At 39.6% G+C, this 22,872-nt stretch overlaps 1 protein-coding gene across 1 annotated transcript in view; it reads left to right on the top strand.

Moving 5' to 3' along the window:
• The window catches only part of LOC110954294 (sodium- and chloride-dependent taurine transporter-like), a 39,941-nt gene extending 19,391 nt beyond the window's left edge, over window positions 1-20,550 (top strand). Inside the window, 13 exon segments of the mRNA XM_051948525.1 lie at window positions 569-609; window positions 611-658; window positions 1,739-1,884; window positions 2,063-2,201; window positions 3,614-3,748; window positions 4,548-4,651; window positions 4,798-4,922; window positions 8,027-8,139; window positions 8,706-8,843; window positions 11,758-11,860; window positions 13,394-13,494; window positions 13,779-13,949; window positions 14,987-20,550. Coding sequence (XP_051804485.1) covers window positions 569-609; window positions 611-658; window positions 1,739-1,884; window positions 2,063-2,201; window positions 3,614-3,748; window positions 4,548-4,651; window positions 4,798-4,922; window positions 8,027-8,139; window positions 8,706-8,843; window positions 11,758-11,860; window positions 13,394-13,494; window positions 13,779-13,949; window positions 14,987-15,145 — 1,523 coding nt within the window. The 3' untranslated portion in view covers window positions 15,146-20,550.
• Window positions 20,551-22,872: the final 2,322 nt, after the last annotated feature.

Genomic DNA, 22,872 nt, shown 5'->3' with positions numbered 1-22,872 from the left:
ATATTCATTCATGCAACACTGCAAGAATAATGAAATTCCAGATCCTACTGATGCTTGTGAAACAGTTTCTCATCTTTACAAGCTCTTCAAACTAAGATTTTGTGGGTTTTTACCGAAGGGAGCATTCAAAACCAAAATGAATAATCACAGCACCTAGACTTGGTCATTTTTCATTCAGGAAGCATTTTTTTATCAGCTGCTCTTTCATCCACCTAGCAGTCTGTTTGTGGTTTCATTTCATTACATGTGACTTGTTTTCACCAGAACTGTTACATCCTGGGTCTTGGCCAGAGATGATAAACCTTCCTCTTACAGTAAAGTGATAAACACTGTGAGCCTTTGGAAGGAAACTGAAAATGCCATTCATCTGACACGGTGTCATTTATCAGAGCCTTGTATTACCTCCCGAGTTTAGGACCTTGAAAATGTTTATTATATAAAACAGTGATACTAAATGATACTGTCACCAGAAAGGCTGATCCAGCTGTGACCTTGGTGGCTTGTTGCCATTTGGCTGCGGTGCTGACGTCTGCTCGCATCATCACCTTGACCTCTGTCCTCTTTTCAGGTATTGGTTACGCCTCCATTGTGATCGTGTCCCTGCTGAATTATCTACTACATCGTCATCCTGGCTTGGGGCCTCTACTATCTGTTCCAGGTGGGTTTGAGAAAAAAATAATTCCAGTAATAAAAAGAAATCATCTCCTACTTCCACCTTACGCGATTTACTTTGTCGGCATGCTTCCAGACGTCTGATTCTTGTTCCCTTAAGTTCTGGCTAACTGGAATGCCAGTTTTGTCAAATAAATGAATAGAATGTGAGCAGAAGTCGATTATAAAGCTTAAAAACAACCCTCAATTTGCAGTTTGAGTTAATATTGGACGTATAATGGATGCAGTGATGCGTTTTGAAACGGTGATTAAAGTGTCGGACAGCTTCCAGTGAGTCAGATTGGTTGATTTCTGCTCAACCCTCATGGCTTTACATGACACCAATATGTCCAAAACACACATTTTTCTGCTGCTCGGTTCTCAAACAAATTATATTTCCTTCTCTCACAGGCCTGGCAAAGAAATTCTGCCATAAATAAAGTTCCCTTCCGAAAACAACTCAAATTTTTCATGGTCATCCAACCAAAAGAAATCAGCATAAGCAAGACATTTTACAGAAAAGTGCCTCCTTTATATCTTCATGTACAGGACAGTAAAACATAAAATGAACCTCATTCTCAACTCTAAACAAAGTCTGTCCTTCTCTGGAGTAGCTTCAAACCTCCCCCAGGTCCCTAAGGCTGACGGTAATTGTTCCGGACTGTGGCTGTGTTTTGCTTAAATTATACTTCACATAAGGTTCCACACTATCTATCCTTTATAAGTCAATAAGCTCATAATTTTGGTTTATGCCAAATATCAACAGACCATTTTTTTTCTAAACCTCAGGGACATATTACTGTTCATTGTCCTGCATATCAGAGTGACTTATTTATGAAAAATAAATGATGAGTTGTTCAAATGGAATCAAGATTTCAGCCCATCTTGCTCAACATTGACCTTTTGGAGACGTCCTGATTTAATATCCTTTTTTTTTGTGATTCTTTGATTGTACATCTTACAAGTCTATTCAAAAGGCAAAACACTTGGCATTTATATCTGCTGTTTGGAGGGTCCCATCCCAAGTTGTACTCCAACTTAACTCCTGCTCTTTTTTCTTGTTTTTTGTGTTGTTTTTGCATATTAGTGTTTTCAGCCAGAGCTGCCCTGGGCCAAGTGCAAGCAGCCCTGGAACACCGATCGCTGCATCGAGGACACCTACCGCAAGAACAAAACCCTTTGGGTGGCTGCCAACGCCTCCAACTTCACCTCCCCCGTCACAGAGTTCTGGGAGTGAGTTACATAAGACCCCACACACCTGCTTCCTACCACATACCTGCTCACTTGCATAACAACGTAGTCTCCCGGCCGTTTGCCATGCTAACAGTTAAACTTAAATAGCAGCGTGCCGCTTTTGAAGACTTCAGATGACGCAAACTGACAGAGGCTTTTTTTGTCCTTGGTGTTGCAGACATAATGTGCTGGGTATCACCAGCGGTATAGAGGATATCGGTCCTGTTAAATGGGACCTGGCCCTGTGTTTACTGCTCGTCTGGGTCATCTGCTTCTTCTGCATCTGGAAGGGGTCAAATCCACTGGAAAGTAATCCTGTCCTGCCCTGTAGTCGTTGCTTCTTTACCGGTTATGTTTTTCACTAAGAACAAGATTTTGTTCCTTTTCAGTTTGTTGAATTAGATGAATAAGAAACTGACTTTTATTAAACTGTATCACAGAAACCCATGATGGGCTGATGCTCATATGATTTCTTCTGTGGTCTGACACAACATGTGCCTGGTCGGACTGCTAAAGTGGCAGAAATGTGAATCCTTGCTTCTCTTTTCTTTTCCTTTTGCTGAATTACAGTCCGAATTAAAATAACTTGTCAAAATCAATGAAAAACAAATGTGCACGGCAGCATTTGTGTTATTGATCGCTTCTAAATGTTCCGATGTAATTATTTAGACGAGGCTTGAAGTGTTTGCCAGAATTGAGTTTTTCTTGTGGCAGTAATTCTCAGGAGGAAAATACCGTTCTCAACATCTGGATCCATTTAGCGGTTGTTGTTGTTGTTTCCCCTCTGAGCCTTGCAGCAGGATTTCCTCAAACAAAACATGCATCTTTTGCGGAGAAGGTTTATCAAACCTCCCGAAATAAACTGCTTAATGGAGATTACAAACAGTAATATGTTGGGGAAAAAGTGGACTAATGGGCAACAACAAAGGGGAATTTTTTTTAGAAATATAGATAAAAATTGAGATGGCTAAACATGATTAAGGTTACAATGTATTTTGTTGCCAGAAAGCAGAAAGAAAAGCTTTATTTGAGATTTTATTGTCATTGCACTACTTGTTTCACATTGTTTTACATGTTTTTAAATTCATAGATTTATCTGCAATAAACTGATATGAAATAATTATAAACGTCAATAAACGATTTGTTTCATTAGAGGACTACAGTTTATCTTAATGTTGGCATCATTTCTACACAGTACTGGTCCGTTTTCTGCATCTCTGCCCGTGTTCCTCCATGTTCCTCTGTTGCAGGATGGATGTAGACTGGTGAAATCACACGGGGAACATTTTCAGGCCACGTTAAATTGCAGCTACAACAACAACAACTTGACCCGCGACCAAGAAGCAATCAATCCCAGACTCAGCTTTTTATAGCCTCAACACACACTTTATCGATTGCTGCAGCCTGATTTATGCTCTATGGTTGCTCCAAATTGTAACTCTGGTAATAAAGTCACTCCTGCAAGGCCAACTGTGGTCACCGCTCTCCGCATAACCGATACTGATACGCCGCTATTGATTTAGGGGACAGCCTGTGGTCTTTGAGTGTCGTAATCCAAAAATAACTCGCGGGGTTCACACATTTATCAAATGTTTGTGCTGTAGTTACATGAAAGATATTGACTAGTTGGGTAAATAACGAATGAATGCGACCACATTTGGACTTACAGCGTGGGGAAAAAAATGGCTTTGGCGTTTGACCCTTGTTTCCTCTGCATTTTCTGCCTCAGGTGGTCTACATCACAGCCACGTTCCCATTCGTCATGCTCATCGTGCTGTTGATTCGTGGCGTGACGCTGCCGGGTGCTTCTGAGGGCATCAAGTTCTACCTGTATCCTGACCTCGCTCGCCTGAAGGACCCAGAGGTAGGTGACACCCGGTGCTGCGAGAAAAACCTGAGCTCCTCTTAGAGCTGCTCTTTCAGAATCACAAGGTTTTATCGCCAAGTAGGTTTTTTTTACTTACAAGGAATTTGACTTCAGTCGCATATAAACTATTAAAAAAAAGATTTGTAAGACAAATAAGAAGCAGAGTCAGATTAGCAGCAAGTGTAATCAAACGTTTCTGAATCCCAGAAAGTAACAGAAATATTTGTGCCCTCCTATAGTTTACTATTGAAGATACAGATCAGAAATACTTGATTTATCCCCAAGGAGAAGCTGTTGTTGCAGTAGCAAGCAGAAGGAGCATAGCGTAACATAAAATATACTACAGAATGCTACAAATAAACTATGAATAACACTGAAGTTGAAAATGCACCTTTTAGTGTCAAATGCGGAAGTTCTAGTCTTGTAAACAGCAATGCAACACGTGCAAGCAACGCAAAAGCAGCAGAGAGTGAGGTGATGAGCAGTTTAAAACAGTTATTGCAGATGGCAGGAATCATTTCCTCCATTTCCTGTCTGTGTTTACCATCCTACTCGCTCCGCAAATACTACAGTAGGTCTTTCATTTGCAGTTAAGTGGACAATCTAAGTGACAAATTCCCATCTATCTATAGCTTTTTACCTCTAATCGCAACAGGAAGTAGAAGATGAGAGGCTTTCATTTTCCCAACGGAAGTAAAATTCCTGGTTAAAACTAGGGCATGCGACCCCCTCATCAGCAGGCCTCAGCCTTTCTGTCCCCACTCCTTCCCCCCACCCTACCCCTCCACTTTGCTAGGTGTGGATCGACGCCGGCACGCAGATCTTCTTCTCCTACGCCATCTGCCTGGGCGCCATGACGTCCTTGGGGAGCTACAACAAGTACAAATACAACTGCTACAGGTGAGGCGGTCAGTTTTCAGTGAGGGCGGGAGGAGGGGGCTTTAGCAGTAGACGGGGCAGAGCTAGGCTGGGGGGTTGGGGGAGGGGGTGACGGGATCCTTGTGTGTTCATTAACAAATCCTCCTCATGACGTATGTGTGACATAGGGACTGTTTGCTGCTGGGAGCCCTCAACAGTGGTACCAGTTTTGTGTCTGGCTTCGCAATATTTTCCGTCCTGGGCTTCATGGCACAAGAGCAAGGGGTGGACATTGCTGATGTGGCAGAGTCAGGTACGAGGGTTCTGTAAAAAAAAAAAAAAAAAAAAAAAGGCGGCAGTGATGGTGGGCGCTGCTTCCTGGTTAACCAATTAAAACAACAGTTGATTTTGAAGCGAGAGAGAGAAAATAAAGAAAAAAAACAGCAACGAAACCCAAAAAACAACAACAATTAGCCCCAAACGTTCGATTTCGAACTGAGTTGCAATTTGGAATTGAGTGGATTCCCTGATCAATGACAAATGACGGCATCGGAATATGGAAGCTTCCGCAATCAAACACTCCTTGACGAAAGCAGAATGTGAGAAAACAGGAGGATATTTGGTCGCTTCGGATAAAGCGAGTTGGGGAGAGGCATTGGAGTTGAACCTTTCAGAGGTAGCTGTGCATCTTGTGCCAGTGCTTTAACATGCTGTCAGAGTTTTGGGCTCTGAGATGCTCCTTTTCTACCATTGTTGTGGTTCCTGTCAATCAGAATGACATTTTTGGCATATGTGCTCGTTAGCTATGTTTCTACTCCAACAGCTAGAACAAGCAACTGTATCTGTTTTGTCTTGTCTGTTCACAAAAATCACGAAAAACCAAAGAAAAACTAGGCTGCACCTCAGATATGAATCATTTGGTTTCATAGCCACAGGGTCTTTTATTGCAACAAGTGCCAGCATCTTTTTCATGGATTTAGAGTGTGTTTCCTACAGTTATTGGTGGAGCCTTATAACAGAGTGACTTTGTTTTTGCAAGCAAACAATGATAGGCCAGTTTATTGAGTCACGCCTGGTTTTCAGACCCAAGGTTTTCATTTATGCTCGTCTTTCAAGTCCCAAATCAGATAATGGTTGATCAAGGATGACCGATGACTCATTCTATTGAAGCTGATTTAATCTACATGCTTCACTTGACATGTTTTAATATTTAACCCTCTGAACCCCAAGCAATGTCTGGTCACTTTTTTCATACTCTCCTGTCCTTGTTTTGATTAAAAAATTAAGAAGGGAATTTTTGTGACTGTTGGTCATGGCAGAATTTTTACTTTAATTTTCTTTTTTTAGAATCTGGTTAGTTTAAATGTGTTTTTTTGGCTAAAGTTTTGAATAAGATAAATAGACTAAAGTGATTTTGATGACATGACGATTTTAAGCATAGATTGCATCATTTTCCCGATGAATCTGTAGATCACAGAGAGTTACTAAGTTGAAAATCTGCTTTTTTTTTTTTACAGCTTCTTTCCATGAAAGACAGTGTAATTTTAGTGTTCTTTGTGTTTGTTGTTTCTTGGTTGAAGAAAAAAGAAAAAAAATAACATTTTTCAAACCCACTGATGGGTTTTGGGGTTCGGAGGGTTAATGCATCTTGTTTGACCTTTAATGAGACAACAGCATGGAAAAAACAAAGATATTGCTCCATCTACTCCATCTAATGCTCTAAAAGCATACCGTTTGACAAGATCAAATATAGCTTAGCACAGTTGGCTACCTTCAAAAATGGTCCATGCTGCCAACCCAGTTGAGAAAATGTTGCACAGTTCTGTCGTGCCATCTTAATGTAAGATAATGTCCAAAGTCAGAGTTCTTTAGTGAGTGGGCCACACCACAGGAAACTGGAAAAGAAGTGGAACTACAGGCAGAACACCACACATAGATAACACAGAGCTCAGATATTGATGTAGAGGGAGACTGATACCAGAGCAGGTCAAGTAGATATCAGAATATATTGACTATTTAAACGCCAGCGAGGTCATCAATCTCAGCCAGGCAAGCAGATTATCAAAAGTTTAGGAACATCTCAAGTACGTCTGCCGTAACTGCGACTGCTTGATCCTGAGGTATCTTAACAGATAAGTAAATGTCATCTGCATAGAAGAGTATAAACACACAGAGAATATGGTGTTTATTTTCACAGAGCAATGTAAGTGCACATGCTGTGGCTTCTGTTGACTGAAAAATGTGCTACAAAGAAAGAAAACTGTAAAAAGAAAAGAAAACGTAGGATTTAAAATGCAGTATTCTTGTACAGTCAAGTGTTTGATGTGATGTCATGAGTTAATTTACTAGGTTTAACGTTCTGCAAAGCATTTTCCCTCTCGGGGACTGGAAGTTGGTACTACTTTTTTTGAGTCAACGCGGTGTTTGGTTGGATGCCTTGTCATAATTTGCTACATCAATGGAACATATTGACATATCTTGCTATCAGCTGCAATGCTGTTTTGCTGTTATGGCTGCTTCCTTGTTCCTTAACTTCTGTTTTTACAGTTCCCAATGTAGCATCGATGTCAAATTAGACCTTGTAAAAAAAAAAATATTAAAAAAAAAAAAAAAAAAGAAGAAAAGAAAAGCCTTTGCTTTTTATTTGACCACTCAGTTTACATCTGCTGCTGTTTTGCAATGGTCATTTTGCATTCCTCAGAGAAAGGCTCATGCTTTTTTCAGGGAGGGATGCAAAACGGCTCAAGTGGCGTAGGTGTTGACATACTGAAATTGTTTGAGGAATTAAGATGTGCTTGATTTACCGTTTTTGAAGCAGTTGAAAGTAAATCAAACACACCTTAAGCAGGCTAAACTTTAGGTATAATTGCTGTAATGTGTACGGTGGTCGACTGTCTTATTGGTAACCATACATGTGCTAGTTAGAAATCATCATAATTGTAAATGCTTCACGATTTCTCTCATAACTTACTTACTTCCACAGAGATGCAGCTACACTATACTCAGAAATGTACATTTAATATTGCACTTGTTTGTAATAATTCTTCTGTTTTCTTCTGCTGCGTTATTTTAAGATGTTCATGTAATATGTCGTAAATGTTATAAAGCTATGTCATGTGTTGAGTGCACACAGCTAGTAATGTGTCATAATGTGTTGCCGTAAGAGGTAAGTAAAGACGTGTGTAGGTATGCTAGCATCTAATTTTATACAAATACACACGACACACACAAACATACCAGCAGTATTGTAGAGAAGCTTTGTTTTTTTACATCTTGCTCTGCGTCTCCGATGTTTGGGGCTTCGTTTCCCCCCCTACAGGGATGCAGATCAGATGAGCTTATCACGTGATACTAATGTTGGCCCCTCCCCACCTCCTCTGTCTGCTCTTGCCCCCCTCCTTCCCCACTCCTCTGCAGGTCCAGGCCTGGCGTTCATCGCCTACCCCAAGGCTGTAACCATGATGCCTTTTCCTACACTCTGGGCAATCCTCTTCTTCATTATGCTGCTGCTGCTTGGCCTCGACAGTCAGGTTAGTGGAAACTTCCACACACGAGCTGCCATTAGAGTGAGAGCAGTTGGAGGTTAAAGATAACATTCACAACTTTCAAATTACTTAACTGCTCCCCACACAGCGGTTTATTTAGCATAAATAGATATGCAATCAGAGGTGATGATAAACGGTTAAACATTGTAGAGTACAGCTACGGTATTTGAATGCGACGCTCACTTTGCAGCGCTAAAAGCCTCTGCATGTGCTGCCACTGAAATGACCACTGGTCTGCATGTGAAAGCAAAAAGCGCACACGTCCCGAAAATAGCCGCATGTACTCGCTCAGCCCTCCGAGAATAAAGCTTCATGTCAAGTTACACTTCAGTACCTCAGAATTCTGTGAAGTGACAACAGTGAAATCTGTCTGTGTTTAACCACACAGGGGGTCTGTGATCCTTTTTTACAAGAGGGGGACTGAAAAGATGAGAGGCGAGAGATGTAACGCAGCAGAATTTGAAAGCGTAAAATAGCAGCTCGGATTGTCGGTGGATGTGCATTCACGTGTTTTTCTGATTAAACCACTGCTTCTCTGTGTTCTCTCACAGTTTGTGGAGGTGGAAGGGCAGATCACATCACTGGTGGATCTGTATCCGTCCTTCCTAAGGAAGGGATACCGCAGAGAGGTCTTCATCGCTATCATCTGCTGCATCAGCTACCTGCTTGGACTTACCATGGTTACCAAGGTAACAACACCACTACAAAGGAACAGAAAAAACTGAAACGTAATGTACAGTAGAATTAAACTTGACGAGAGCATACACGACCGTTCAAAGGTTTGGGGTCACTCAGAAATGTCCTTACTTTTTTAAAGAAAAGCATTTTTTTTCAATGAAGATAGCATTAAATGAATCAGAAATAGTCTATTTTATATTATTAATTTGTAAATGGCTATTTCAAGCTATTCGTTGGACTTGAACTACTTGAATTTCAATTAAAAATGGAATAATTGGGGTGTTCTAAAACTTTTGACTGGTGGTGAATATACACACTATGAACATACAAAATAAAATGTTTTTTCAATGCAGTTTTTTGACACAGAATGCTTCCAGTTCAGCTCTCGGAAGTTAGAGATATATGCATTATGATTTCTTCATCAGTTTTTTGCTACACATCTCAAACACACCTCTCCTTCCATTGCATGTACAGTAAAATAGCACACTGTAGGCGTCACCTTCATTATTTTCACATAAACCTGCATTTTAAACAGCGCCTAAAGTAAATTAATACTCTGCAGCCACAAGTTTTCTGTCTCTCTTGTTACATTTAAAACACATCACAATCAATGTAGATCAAGATTACAATAAAATATTACCCGTAATATATGCTACTGTTCAAAAGTTTGACATCACTTAGAAATGTCCACATTTTAGAAAGAAACTGTTTTTTTTTTTTCAATAAGGATTACATTAAATAAATCAGGAATACAGTCTAAACATTGTTAATGTGGTAAATGAAATGGATCATTTTTAATGGAATATCTCCATAGGGGTACAGAGGAACATTTCCACTCCTGTGTTCTAATGCTACATTGTGTTAGCTAATGCTGTTTAAAGGCTAACTGATAATTAGAAAACCCTTGTGCAGTTATGCTAGCACATGAATAAAAGTGTGAGTTTTCATGGGAAACATGAAAGTGTCTGGGTGACCCCAAACTTTTGAACGGTAGTGTAAGTAAATAGTGTCAACACTAGGCTCTAATGGTCCCTGAATCATAGTAAAACAGAACTACAGAAATCCACACACCACAGTTCTAGTATTTCTCCAGTGAAGCTGCATCACCTATTGATAATCACATGTATATACTGTAGCTGCTGACCTCGTTTCAGCCCCCAGCTCAATACAGCAGGAACAACAGCGTTCAGACAGCTATTAGTGTCGATCCCTGGAGAGATGACAGGCGGCTATTTATACTGTCAAGTCATGAGAACTTCCCATCCCTCCTCCGGTATTAATAGATACAGTAGAACTGATATAGCGTTTCCAAATCTTTTAGCATCCTCCTCCTCCTTCCTTCTTGTTCCTGCTTTCATCCCTTCTTACTTTATCTCTCTCCTGTCTTCTCATTCGCTTCCATCTCTCATCTTTGTCTTTAACTGTCCCTCACAACAAATTTCCTTCTTGTTTTTCCTATTTTTGTTCCGTATCCTCCTCCTTTTTGGTTGAAGATTAAGCTGCTGACAGTTTGGCCCCAACTTCGATCATACTGATGCATAATTTTGAGTTTTTCAGCACCTTTTTCAGCACATGCATATGTGCATGTCGGCTCTGTGGGGTTGCTTAGAGGGACGTGTGCTTGAAATGGACCATGAAAAGCTAAAAAAAAAATAATATAGAAAACCTTCACAAAGTTTGAAAACTTGACCTTTACTGTGAGCATTACCAAGTCTGCATGTTGAGTGTTTTCTGAATGCGGCACCAGAAAGCTTCATCTGCCAAGTTTCGTTCAAAGACCCAACAGTTGCACGACATTTGATTGGCCCTGATTTCACAGCTCATGACCAGCGTTGAGTTAAACAATAACGACCTAACATCTGAAGGTCTGCGTGTGATGCAAGTTTAAACAGACACAATTAACCTTGACAGCAGACTTCTCAGAATTTTGTGTGTGTGAGAATGTGTCACACAATAGCAGAAATGGCAGATGGCTATCAGTAACTTCCTTCTTTCACTGGAAATGTCGGGTTGCACATTACAAATAGCACAACAAGGCATCTTTTATTTTAAATATTTGCTCAAGTTTCTTCCAGTCAGACTTTAACTGAGTCACTGCATGCATGTTAAACCAAATAGAAAAATGCATAATATCAGTATTTTCCTGGAGGTGTCGGCTATTATTCTGAAGAAAAAAAAAACACTTTAAGATAAGACATAGTTTGATGAAATACCTGTAGGTTGATGAGTAATGAGACAAGAGAGCGCATTTGACCCTAAAATCAACATATTTTCCTATATTTATGGTGAAAACTGTCTGATCAAGCAGTTTCTCCGACTTCTATCTCCAAGATGATCTTCCTTTCACCTCCGATCACCCCCCTTTTCTCCCTCCATCCTCATCCTCTCTTTCCTCCCAGCCTTTCCTTCTGCTCTCACACAGCAGCCTTTTCACTGTCATCCTGTTTTCTGCTCTCCCTCCCAACCTCCTCCTCTCTGCTCTCTGTCTCTCTCTCTCTCTCTCTCTCTCTCTCTCTCTCTCTCTCTCTCTCTCTCTCTCTTTCTTTCTTTCTTTCTTTCTTTCTTTCTCTCTCTGTTGTTCCCATGACAACATCTTTTTCTGGCTGCGTTGGCCTGGTTCAAGTTTAGGATTCCCATGATTGTTAGCAGTTTTAACAGTGGACACACACGTGCAGGCCTGGACGTGTCGCACGTGTGAACAAGTCGGCTGCTCACGTTTGCACCACGATTCTTCCAGAAAACCCGTGTACGAATTACAATCTTATAGGTTAATAAATATTCCTGGTTAAAGCTAAACTACCTTCCTGTACTGAAACCACACAAACAGATGTTGTTTAAAAAAGGAACTAAAAAGTCCCCGTGGAAGAAAAAAAACTGTCGTTTTTTTTTTTAACTCTCGCTGTTTGCCTTCTTGTCTTCCTGCAGGGTGGCATGTATGTTTTCCAGCTGTTTGACTACTATGCAGCTAGCGGTGTGTGCCTTCTGTGGGTGGCATTCTTTGAATGTATAGCTGTTGCCTGGGTTTATGGTGAGTATCAAATATATTAAATACATGTGGTAGCAATGTACTGCCTGCTTGGAGTGTATTTATTATTTTACTAGTTCACTTTAGTGTACATAAAGTTATACACCCGATCAGCCACATTATTCGAAGGGTCATTCGAGAATTGGAGGACATTTTCAGTCCCACCCATTGAATTTCAAATAATCTATGTACAAAGTACTAAAACTTGCAGCTGTTAATGTAAATTTACTTGTCCTGAGACCAATTTTACAATAACTAGGAGAAAAGAATGTTTGAAAATGTTTTTTTAAATACCGCAGAAGTCCGAAGTTTCCCCCAACATGCCATTTTTCTGTTGTCCCACACCCCTGATCATCAATTCGAATCTCAAATTAAACAATTAAAATGAAATTTAAATCTCCCTTTTTCGTATGATTTTAGGAGCATTTTTTTTATTCAACTTAGTATTTTAAATAACAATTATTATGCATGGAATGTCCCACAAAAACCCCGTTAGCATAACCATTTAGCTGGTAGAAGAAGAAAAAAATGATTGAATGTCTCACTCTACCTCATGCAACCCTGTTATGCATATTATCAGGATAAGACAAACTCTTTTTACTTTTTTCTTGCCTTTTTTCATCAAAAAGTTTGTCCTTTTGGACAGCAGTAACAGCTAGCCAAATGTCTAGCTTCTACTCCAGACGAAAAGCTAACATTAGCATTGATTAGCAACCCTGTTAATGTGATTAGAGTAGGGTTAGCAAACAACATATAAAACATGGAATAAAAATGGCACCACTGACGTGTAAGCTGAGCTAATCAAACCTTTGATGTTTTATTACCCATTACTGATGAATATGCAGCAGACAATTGTAAAAGATAAGGTTTGTTTTTCAAAGATGTTGAAGCTCAAATGTCCTCGGATTCTAGAATGACACAACATTAAAAGCACCTGCCAAACCCTGCGTAGGTCCCCCTTATAGCAGTGGATCCTTTGGGTACTCTGGGTTGTGCAGTAGTTCCTCTGGGAATCAAACTTGTTCCACTGAGTCCTGTTGATGCTTTATCAGAATGCGGTCCAGGAAGTTTGGAGGTCAGATCAACATCTTGGGCAATTGCCATGTTCCCCCACATGTTCCTCAAGATGTTTGATGTTTTTGCGATGTGGTGGGGTGCATTCTCCAGCAGCGACATTGAGGATTTTATTTGCATGAGGGAGTGTGTTTGTTCTGTTTTATTTTGTGTCAAAGTCTCATCAACACAGATGCCAAAATCCAAGATTTTCTAGCAGAACACCACATAGCACCAATATGATCAATGTCATTCATTTCACCTGTCAGTGGTTTAACGCTGTGGCTGATCGGTATATATTCGGTGTAATTATGCATTTTTAAGCTATGTTTAGGTAAATAATGGCACTTTCCATTTCTGAAAGTTTAGAAACCACGGTTGTAATTGCAGATCTAGTGCAGCAGCAATGCAGTACCTTGCAGACTTACCGTATAAATAAATGTGGAGAAGGTACAGCAGTGAATATTTTTGTTGTCTTTGCAGGCGTTGATAATTTCTACGATGCGGTTGAGGACATGATTGGCTACAGACCAAATCCTTGGATGAAATGGAGCTGGTCTGTTATCACTCCTTTACTGTGCATGGTAAGAGCCGCACATATCCAGGAAACTAGTCGACTTCAGTCTGATGCAACAGTGTAACTTCTTCTTCCTCTTTTCATTTCAACAATTCTCCTGCTTCCTTAAATTAACACTAGTGTCATCGTGATCTTTCATGTTTGCTTTAATGCTGTTCACCATGTTGAGTCCGTATTATGTCTAAAAACTCTATTTTATATACATTAAATTAGAATTTTTGCCAAATGAGCACGTATAAAAATGTTCTGAATGGATTTTGGATTCAAACAAGTGTCCCTCTTCCGTTTCAGGGCTGCTTTATCTTCTCCTTGGTCAGATACAAGCCATTGACGTACAACAAGGTGTACCAGTACCCTGACTGGGCCGTTGGAATAGGCTGGACTCTGGCCCTGGCCTCCATGATCTGCATTCCCATGGTGGTGGTCATCAAGATCATCCGATCTGACGGGCCGCTCATTGAGGTGAGTGGATCAGCCATCTGGTAGTTCACTCTGGAGCTGTCAAATCCCATAGTCACCCTGTAGAAATGCATTCAAATGTTCTAAGAAATACTGACAACCTGCAAGCATACAGATTTTTCCTTCTATATTTCCATAATAAAAAAAACATGATAATATTAATAAAATTGCAAAAGCAGGTGGTGAATTAACACGTGAAATGTAAAACAGCACTAGAAACCTGCATTTATTTTCACAAACATTTCCTTTTTATTTAATAGATGAAACTGCTCAATACACATTTAATGCTGTGAATGTATTTCTAAATTTAGATACAGTTTGTGACGATTAACAGAAAAAGAAGTGTTGGTTCAGTAATTTTACATATTGGTTGGTTATATCCAGTACAAGTACAGATGTTTTCATGACCAAAAGCAGTGTTCATATCTATTTGCATAAGAAATCTGTCAAAATACAAATTTTATCTTTATTTATGATTACGCCATCATTCCAACATCATGTCTATTTACCCATCCATAGATCTATAGTCACATATGTGTATATATTTTACAATATATATGCTTTTGGCCATGTAAATATGCTTCTTTGAAGACTGTGAAGCCAAAAACACAGGGTTCCTTGCTGGAAAAGGAATTTTATTCATGGAAATTACAGTGTTTTTTAATGATAATTATTTTCCAGTATTTTTTGTGCTCCAGCTGCTGAAATGAAACTATGTTTTGTTATTATTTTTTGCAGTGCATGTTTTAAGTTTGGGTCAGATCTGCAGTGAAATGTATGCATACTGACTGGCTAAAAAAGCATAAAAAACACCCAAAAAACCCCAAATGATCTCTTACATCACTTGTTCAGATTCTGGTTTTGTAGGTTGGCTTGTAATTGGTTTTTAATCCAGTTTTTAAGCCTACGCCTCATTCTAACCCTGTTTAATCTCCTGTTTTGTGTGTTTTATCCCTCCCATCTCCCCTCTTTTCCCTGCTGTCTTCCCCTTTGCATTATTGCTCACTCCACTCCTCATCCTTCCTCCTCCGTCCCTGCAGAGGATTAAGGCGGTGGCAGCCCCGGTTCGTGGCGGCGCCAGCTCCCGTCCAGCAGACCACCGCGGCCCCAAGGACCTCGCCTACCCGCTGGACCCCAACGGGAACAAGGGCATGCTGATGAAGGCTCCCACCCACACCATCGTAGAAACCATGATGTAAAGGAATGAGGCGGAGGCTCTCCATGAGATCGCTCTCCTCTCCTCTTCTGTCCTCTAAAAATGCTTCTAAAGCTAGCTAGCTTTCTGTCTGTCTGTCTATGTCTGTCTGGTGGACTGATAAGGGTTTTAAGGATTTAAAAAAAAAAGTTTCACTTTTCAAATCTTTTAGGAATACTTGAGAAGAAGTTTGCTGTTGGTGGTTTTCTTGAGAGGGTAGCCATCACATTTCAAATCTATTTCCGAATTACTCACAAGCTGTTTTTTTTTTTAGTTAGTTTTTTTTCCTATTAGTCAATTTCATGTGACTACATGCTCCACTGTTGTCTCATTTGAAGGCAATGTGGCAAATTTGCACCAGCCTCTGGTCACACGCTGGATGATTTCTGTTTGTTCCACCAGCTGATTCTGCAGATAGCCAGCCGTTGTTCTGAAAAAAAAGCAGGAAGAAAGCGATTATTGAGTCTTGGAATCAAACGGCGTTTTGTAGCCATGAAAAATAGAAAAGGTTCCTACGTTGATCATGGACCCCCCAAAAACAGATGTTTCGGGGAATGATTTTTTGCTTGTGATGCACTAATCCGAGGACACGTGCCATTAGGGTTCAGCTTTGGCTTATTTGATTCCACTGCGTTCAGTCGAGGCCCTGTTGAGACGAAAGACAGGCTTGTGCTCCTTTTAATCAGCAGAATTTCTGAAATCAGCTGCACTAGGCAAGACTCTCAACCAAACTAAAATTCTAGATGGGGAATGTGCCCCAATCACATAAATTGTGAATTTAAATCAAACTCCAGTGGCAAGAAAACATGGCAGACCAAATCTCAAAACAAAACTGCACAGCTGCAGCCACCAGAGTCAAATTATTTCCACGTATCGCCTCTTTTCCCCAGATTGTCAGCAATGAAAATGGAAATTTACCACTCTTTTGGGTCACGAATGCACAAAATCCCCCGTGCTGCTGAAAAAAATAAAAAAAATCAGAAAAATGTATCCTTTCCGCAGTCGTAACAGCTGTTGACCCTTATCGAACCAGAATCCTGGTTTTTAAATGCACCTTAGCACAAATATTTCCATCTTCCATAGAGAGAACACGAGCACTGAGCCTACAATGGGGAAACCTGCTCCTACACAAAGAGAGACGTATCTGAAAGGATTTGAAGTGTGGAGGTTGAACCCTTGAGTGTGTCGTCTGTGGCGTACTGTACAGTAGTAGCTAATCAGTCTATCTATATCTATCTCTTTATCTATCTCTCTCTGTCCTAGACCAGTTTACAGTACATTAGTGACTGCACTAGGCACTCTTGGCTTAAATTTTTTTGTTTTTTGGATTGGATTTGTTTTTTTTCTACAGAGGAAGATACATTATTATTAGTTTTTTCCTCTGTCAATGTTTAGATTTTTTTATTATTATTATTAATGTTATTGGTATTCACTATTGAATTGCTGTAGTTTTACATAGAAGAAGGAACACTTCTTTCATCTGGTGAAAATACTAAGCTATTATACAAATCATGCATTTACAATGGCAGCCATTGTAGTATAGTTCCCATTATGCGTTTTGTTCTGCCTTGGTCCTGACAATTCAGCCTTTAACATCACACAAACACACAATTCAGCAGATTTTTCCCAAATATTTTCTCTCGTTGGGGGGTTGTAGGGCTTTCAACTGGCAATCAATTTACTGCACAGTCAAAAACACCAATGGGAATTCTACAATGGCCGCATCTGTATGTTTGTAGGTGTTGGGGGTTTATAGCTTTTCCTCTTCTGTAAATACCAGTCGACAGTATTTAATTTGGATAAAATCAGCCAGCCAGCGGTTCAACAACATGTCACTCACCCAGTGACTTAAAGCAACCACTGGTTGGGTTACACTGCCAACAGATCGGCCAGCGTCACGCTGTCGACCCATCAGAGCTCCTTCCAGATGCTGTCAAATGTGGCATCTGGCTGCAGGCAGATTCAGTCAGTGACTGACAGAGTTTGGCCTTTTACGGAGTCGCCGTGTCACTTCACCTCAATTAGAATTCAAGATAAGGAGCTTCGTTTCAAGAGAAAACTGCTCAGAAAAAGTGCGAGTTGGGCAGAATTGCCATCCAGGATTAACCGAATGAATAGCAAATGAAATGCCAGACTGTGCAAGATCTGAAAACGCTGCAACAACAGAAACGAAGCGACAGCAGCCGGATCTCCCTTCGCTTAGATTAATATATTCTTGTTTTTTTTGGATTGGATGTCACAACAGACTATTTGTTGAGAAGTTGACACGAAACTAGCAATATCCAAACTCTGTTAATCGTTGGCTCCGGGTTAAAACCTGCCCTGCGATACATTAACAGCCTCCTCGATGCTGGCTGATTTTTAACCGCAAATCTACATTGCATCAATCACAATAACAAGGGGCCATTTTACTGGTGATGTGAACTGTTACCAACTGAGAGCAGACTGTGAGAGGTATGACAATTACCACTGCTACCTTCATTTCAATCCGTCTGTGTAACAAGGGGTTTCCCATGTGTATGTGTCACCAGCCGACCATCCACTCAGGACCTTCTCTGTAGTGCTTTTGTCTACTGTATAGCTGCATTAGCCCAGCGTTCCAAAAAATTAGACTTTCTAACTGTGGGTGACAAAGAGCTGCAGCAGTAGTAATCAGAACCGATCCAGCTTGAAATGGCAGCTCTTTGTCACGTGGAACGGGAAAAAAATCACACCTTAACTGCCTATTTTATCCACAATCAAAGGCAAAAATTGAGAGAGAGCGAGTCGAAGTGAGCCTTTAATGCACCTTATTTGTATAATTTGGATTTCATATCAAATGGCGAGGCCAAAAACGAATACTGCCATCTTTTTATTCAGGGTTCTCAGTGGCCTCTCCTGTAACAAAAAATAAATAAAAAATCTATCCGAATACTGTCGAAACACTCTGCTTCGGTTCTCCCAGAAGCAGACACATGAAAACAGCATGCATACAGTTATACAGTACACGCACATTGCAGGAATTCGACCAACATCAGAAGTAATAGCCAGACCAGGGCCTCATTTCATGTTTCGTGTTAAGCTCTGATCATTTTTCGTCAGTTTTATTTCATTTCTTCACATAGAATAAAGTAGTAGATATCATTAAAAGGGATTTGCGAAAACCAAATCCACAGCAGACATCTATTTTCATACAACTTTTCCTATATAAGTCGTCTTTGTACAGCTAAGCTCCCATTTTAATACAGATACAAAGCTTCATTTTAATCGTAAACTTTTTGTACAGATCTGGCTCTTGGTTCCTCTGAAGGATCTTTGCACTGAGGAGAAGAAAACTGTCAGTCACTAGCAAGAACAACAGCATCGGAAAGTGTAAAAACCTTATGCAAAAAGGACTTGGAAATTTGTTTAAAATTGTGCAGAATTCAAGAAATAACTGCCGGTAGCAAAAATAAAAATCAAACATATATCGCAAAACTATCTTGTAAATGAGGCTAAACTTACCTCGTGCTAAGATCCTTCTTTTAAAAAGGAAATATGGGCCAGAAATAATAACTAATGCAGTCATTTATCAGTTTATTCTGCCTCTCTGTGTATATTTACAGTATGTACCAGCCCCTCTGCCTTCTTACACTCCCTGTCAGTTAGCCTTCGTAAACCTTCCGTTAACCTAAGCTAACCGATTGTTTTCTCAGAGATAATGAATTTGCAAGAGAATTGAAGCATTAGCGATGCACAAGTTTTTACCGCCGAATGTTGAAATGTGAAAGTCGCCTTCAGGGTGAACGTAAAAGTTTCTGAAGATTTATTTTTTAGCGTGAAAAAAAAGAAAAAGAATTGCTTTCTTTTTATTTTTACTGATCTTGTTTTTTTTTTGGTTGAATTCAACAGTTTCTTGTTTTATTTTTATTTTTTTTGATTGTGTGTCTGTCACATTTGCCTTTTGTATTCCAAATATAGTGTATTTGAAACCTCTGTCATTGGAGTATCATGTACAACTATCAATCAAGAAAAGAAGAGAAAGAATAAAAGCAAACCGCTATGATTTGTTACGTGCAATACTTTGTAGAATACGTTTATTTTTCCATTCTGTTTTTCCTTAATGGTAGTACTAACCTTTGAAGTGAGACAATAACTTGTGAATTTCAAAATTCGAATCTTCAGGGTCCAGTTTAATTGAAAAAAAAAGGTCAAAATGCGGAACCTAAACCAAACAGAACCACTATTCCATCAAAAATCTTGTGGTTTGAAATGCACTGAGAATTAAATGATGATTAAGCGCTGTCACATCAAACTGAATTTTCTAGCGAAATGCGATTTTCTTTTTTTGGTTTCTGTGACGGACGTAAGTTGTGACTTTGTGAGGGGTAGAAAACACAGTAACACTGCCACTAAGCCCACCAGTTCCTCCTGCCTATCTCAGAACTGCTGTGCTGCTAAAAGAAAATTAAAATGGGGCAGATCTCCAAAACCACACCTCCACCAAAGTTCCCCTACAAATGTCAGTACCATCCGCAAAATCCAGCCAGAACCTTGGAGCTCCAATTTGCTTGAGATGGAACAAATAACTTGATTCTGGGTGTGTTTTGAAAACCTGCCCGGCAACGAAAGCAGCACATCCATTTAAAAAACCAGATCACACCATATCAAACGTGGGCTTTTCCTTTTAAAACCTCGTATGCAAAATTTTGCATTCTGCTTTTTCCAGACATTTCAGTCGAAATCATTCTGCCAAAACCCTGCGACCTTTAGTGCTTTACAACGAAAACAACCAAACTACATGTACACACGGGAATGGATTTCAAATTTCACATTGCCGATGTCGTATTTATGAACATATCCGCAGGATCCACAATCTGATTGTCTGTTTCTGTGATATAGATGCATCGTTAGATCAAACAGATGTGATGCAACATCTGTTTGATCGCTGAAGTCAGTCTCTGGGCTGGGCTCCATTTCCTTAATGGCAAAGTCGACCTCTATCTTTGAATTTGATACCAAAAAAATGGAAACTGTCAACAACATTTGGTATTTAAGTCTAAATTCTAAAGAAATTACGTAAAGTTGAATGTGATCTCCATGCTAAGGCTTCTGGGAAATGGAGTCCTGCTCGTCCTCCCTCCATCTTCTCCGTCTGTCAGACTGATCATGGTCTCCAATGACAACACCTCTGTCTTTTCCTGCATTACGCCGTATACCAGCCCTTTCCTTTTTTTGAGAATGTACATGGGAAAATGTTTTTTAATTCTTGGCGAAGAAAAAAACATTTTTAAAAAGAATTTGAAAGGTTTTTATTTCTATGGCCAACCTGTAAGCTAGAAGAAGAAGAAAAAAGACAAAAAAAATGACAATAATAATATGTGTTTGAACAGGTTTTACAAAGGTGTAAAACTTTTTTTATTTCTTAATAAAAAATTTGTCTTCAGAGAATGGACTTGTGGGGTTTTTTGTGTCTGGATGGTTGTTCAGTATTCTTACACACAAACATACACATCATTCCTTTCAAGTTCAATTTTCCAACTCGTTGGACTTATGTACCTTAATCCCCCGACAACATAATAAACTCTAATCCCTCAAAGCCTGTAATACAAGATTTAAAGTATTCGAGCTGGCGCAGGAGGGCTGCATTCCTGCGCATTCACTGCTGCCAGTGTGTCTGAAATATGTGAAAGTAATGAAACGGGTTGGAAAACTTTTCGTGACAAATTCAATAACAGAACAGCAGTAGTCTGGCTGTAATTACGTTATGTTTTCTAAAGCTATGTGTTATTATAAAGCCTCAAGGTTCCGAGTCAGTTCTTGACCGTATGAGCTTTGAGTCAGATTCTGTGATGTGATGAATTACAGGTCAAAGACGATTAAAACCAAATACAGTATCATCTTAATGTTATTCACATGAAACTGAGTCAATAGAATTTAATACTAAACACATCCTCACTACATGTACAGTGGTTACGGAAAATATTCATACCCCTTGAAATTTTTCACTCTGTGTCATTGCAGCCATTTGCCAAAATCAAAAAAAGTTTATTTTATTTCTCATTAATGTACACTCAGCACCCCATTTGACAGAAAAAAACAAATGTAGAGATTTTTGCAAATTTATTAAAAATTTACCGTTCACAAGGTTGGGGTCACTTACAAATGTCCTTATGTTTGAAAGAAATGCAGTTTTTTTTCAATGAAGATAACATTAAATGAATCAAAAATCCAGTCTAGACATTATTAATCATTACTTTTTGTGCTCCAGTATTTCAATTTCCAGATCTGCCCTTCTAATCTGTTTTTTTGATTTTTCTCAGCAAATGCAGTTTGTAAATCTGTTTTACTGATAACTGGGAATACATAGAGGACATTAAATTATACAGTTGCACATGAATTCCACAGAATGAACCTCTGGTGTTTCCTGAACATCCATCTCACTGTGTCAGTCTGTGCAGTGGAAGATGAGGAACCATCCTGCTGCTGTCCAGCCATGCTCTGTTAAAAAAAGATGAGAATGTGCAATACTTCAGTGGAGGCTAAATGTCACACTCTATATTCCACCCAAAATCTGAATGGGAAGAGAACTATCAGTAACATACCTCTGTATGCCTTTCTGGATCCCCCTCTGTAAAGGCAGCAGACACAGTTTCATCCTCTTCATCCCAGATCAGTGACATGTTTCAGTAAACTTAAACTACCATTTGGATAAATCTTTGGAGTGTTGCCTACTTAAAATTACAAGGTCTCTTGTGGTGTGAAGGAGGAGCCAAAAGACAAAAAAGACACAAAAGAGAACTAAATAATCATATATATATATATATATATGTGCATCCATGACCTTTTATACCACCGTTTTACAGGCATCTGCTTTCTTTCTGTTGGCTGAGCAGAAGTCTATGTTAGTTTAAATAGGCTTAATTATTTAACAGGACATGATATGGATGCAGACATTTAGGCTATGTGTGGATAAAACAACTGCACAGTCAAACAGCCACTTAATATTTAGGCTACTTTACAATGTAAAACATGATCAACATGAAGTACCTCCATGAGATAATGCCGAGGTCTGACCTGTTTGAACAATGTTTTTATATTTCATCTTAAGCTGCTGCCCCGTGCGCTTCTCCCCAGCGAGATTTCACCTAAATGAAATAACTTACTAGGCTGCCATTCAGACAGTTTTTCCCTGTAATATTATTACGATTACAAAGGACTACATTTAAACTTACGCATTGATCCGGGCAGCAGTGTTCTCCACACCGTCTCTCTCTCTTTTGCAGCTGCAGCGGTGTTGCACTTCTTTCTAAAAACGTGTTCAAACTCGCCATATGAGCGCATTGAAAATTTCCAGTTCAAAAACGCAGCCTTTCGCTTCCCCGTTGCCATGGTGACTCGTCGAATTGGGGCTCCATTGATGCTGTCTTTTCAGAGTTGTGGTCCACACGCTAAACTCCGAGTGAAACTACTCCGAGTTGATTAAACCAACTCAAATCAGCCGTTGTGAAACCGAAAACTCAGAGTTTCCTGTCTCAGAGTAGATCAACTCAGAGTTGAGGATTAAACTCAGAGTTTGTTAAACCTGCTTCGTGAAACAGGCCCCAGTAATTCAGTTCTTGTTATGGTATATAAAATGTCAAACCCAATTATAGTCAGTTTACTGTCATAAAAACCAAAAAGATTCACATTCATGATGAAGGAATCAGGCAGTTTTCCGCTTTTTATCTTAGTTTAGTCAGAAAGATAGTTGATAATGTGTGAATTGTTGCA

This window comes from Acanthochromis polyacanthus, chromosome 5 (genome assembly GCF_021347895.1).
Source record: "Acanthochromis polyacanthus isolate Apoly-LR-REF ecotype Palm Island chromosome 5, KAUST_Apoly_ChrSc, whole genome shotgun sequence".
NCBI classification, from domain to species: domain Eukaryota; kingdom Metazoa; phylum Chordata; class Actinopteri; family Pomacentridae; genus Acanthochromis; species Acanthochromis polyacanthus.
This window is presented reverse-complemented; position numbering and strand designations above follow the sequence as displayed.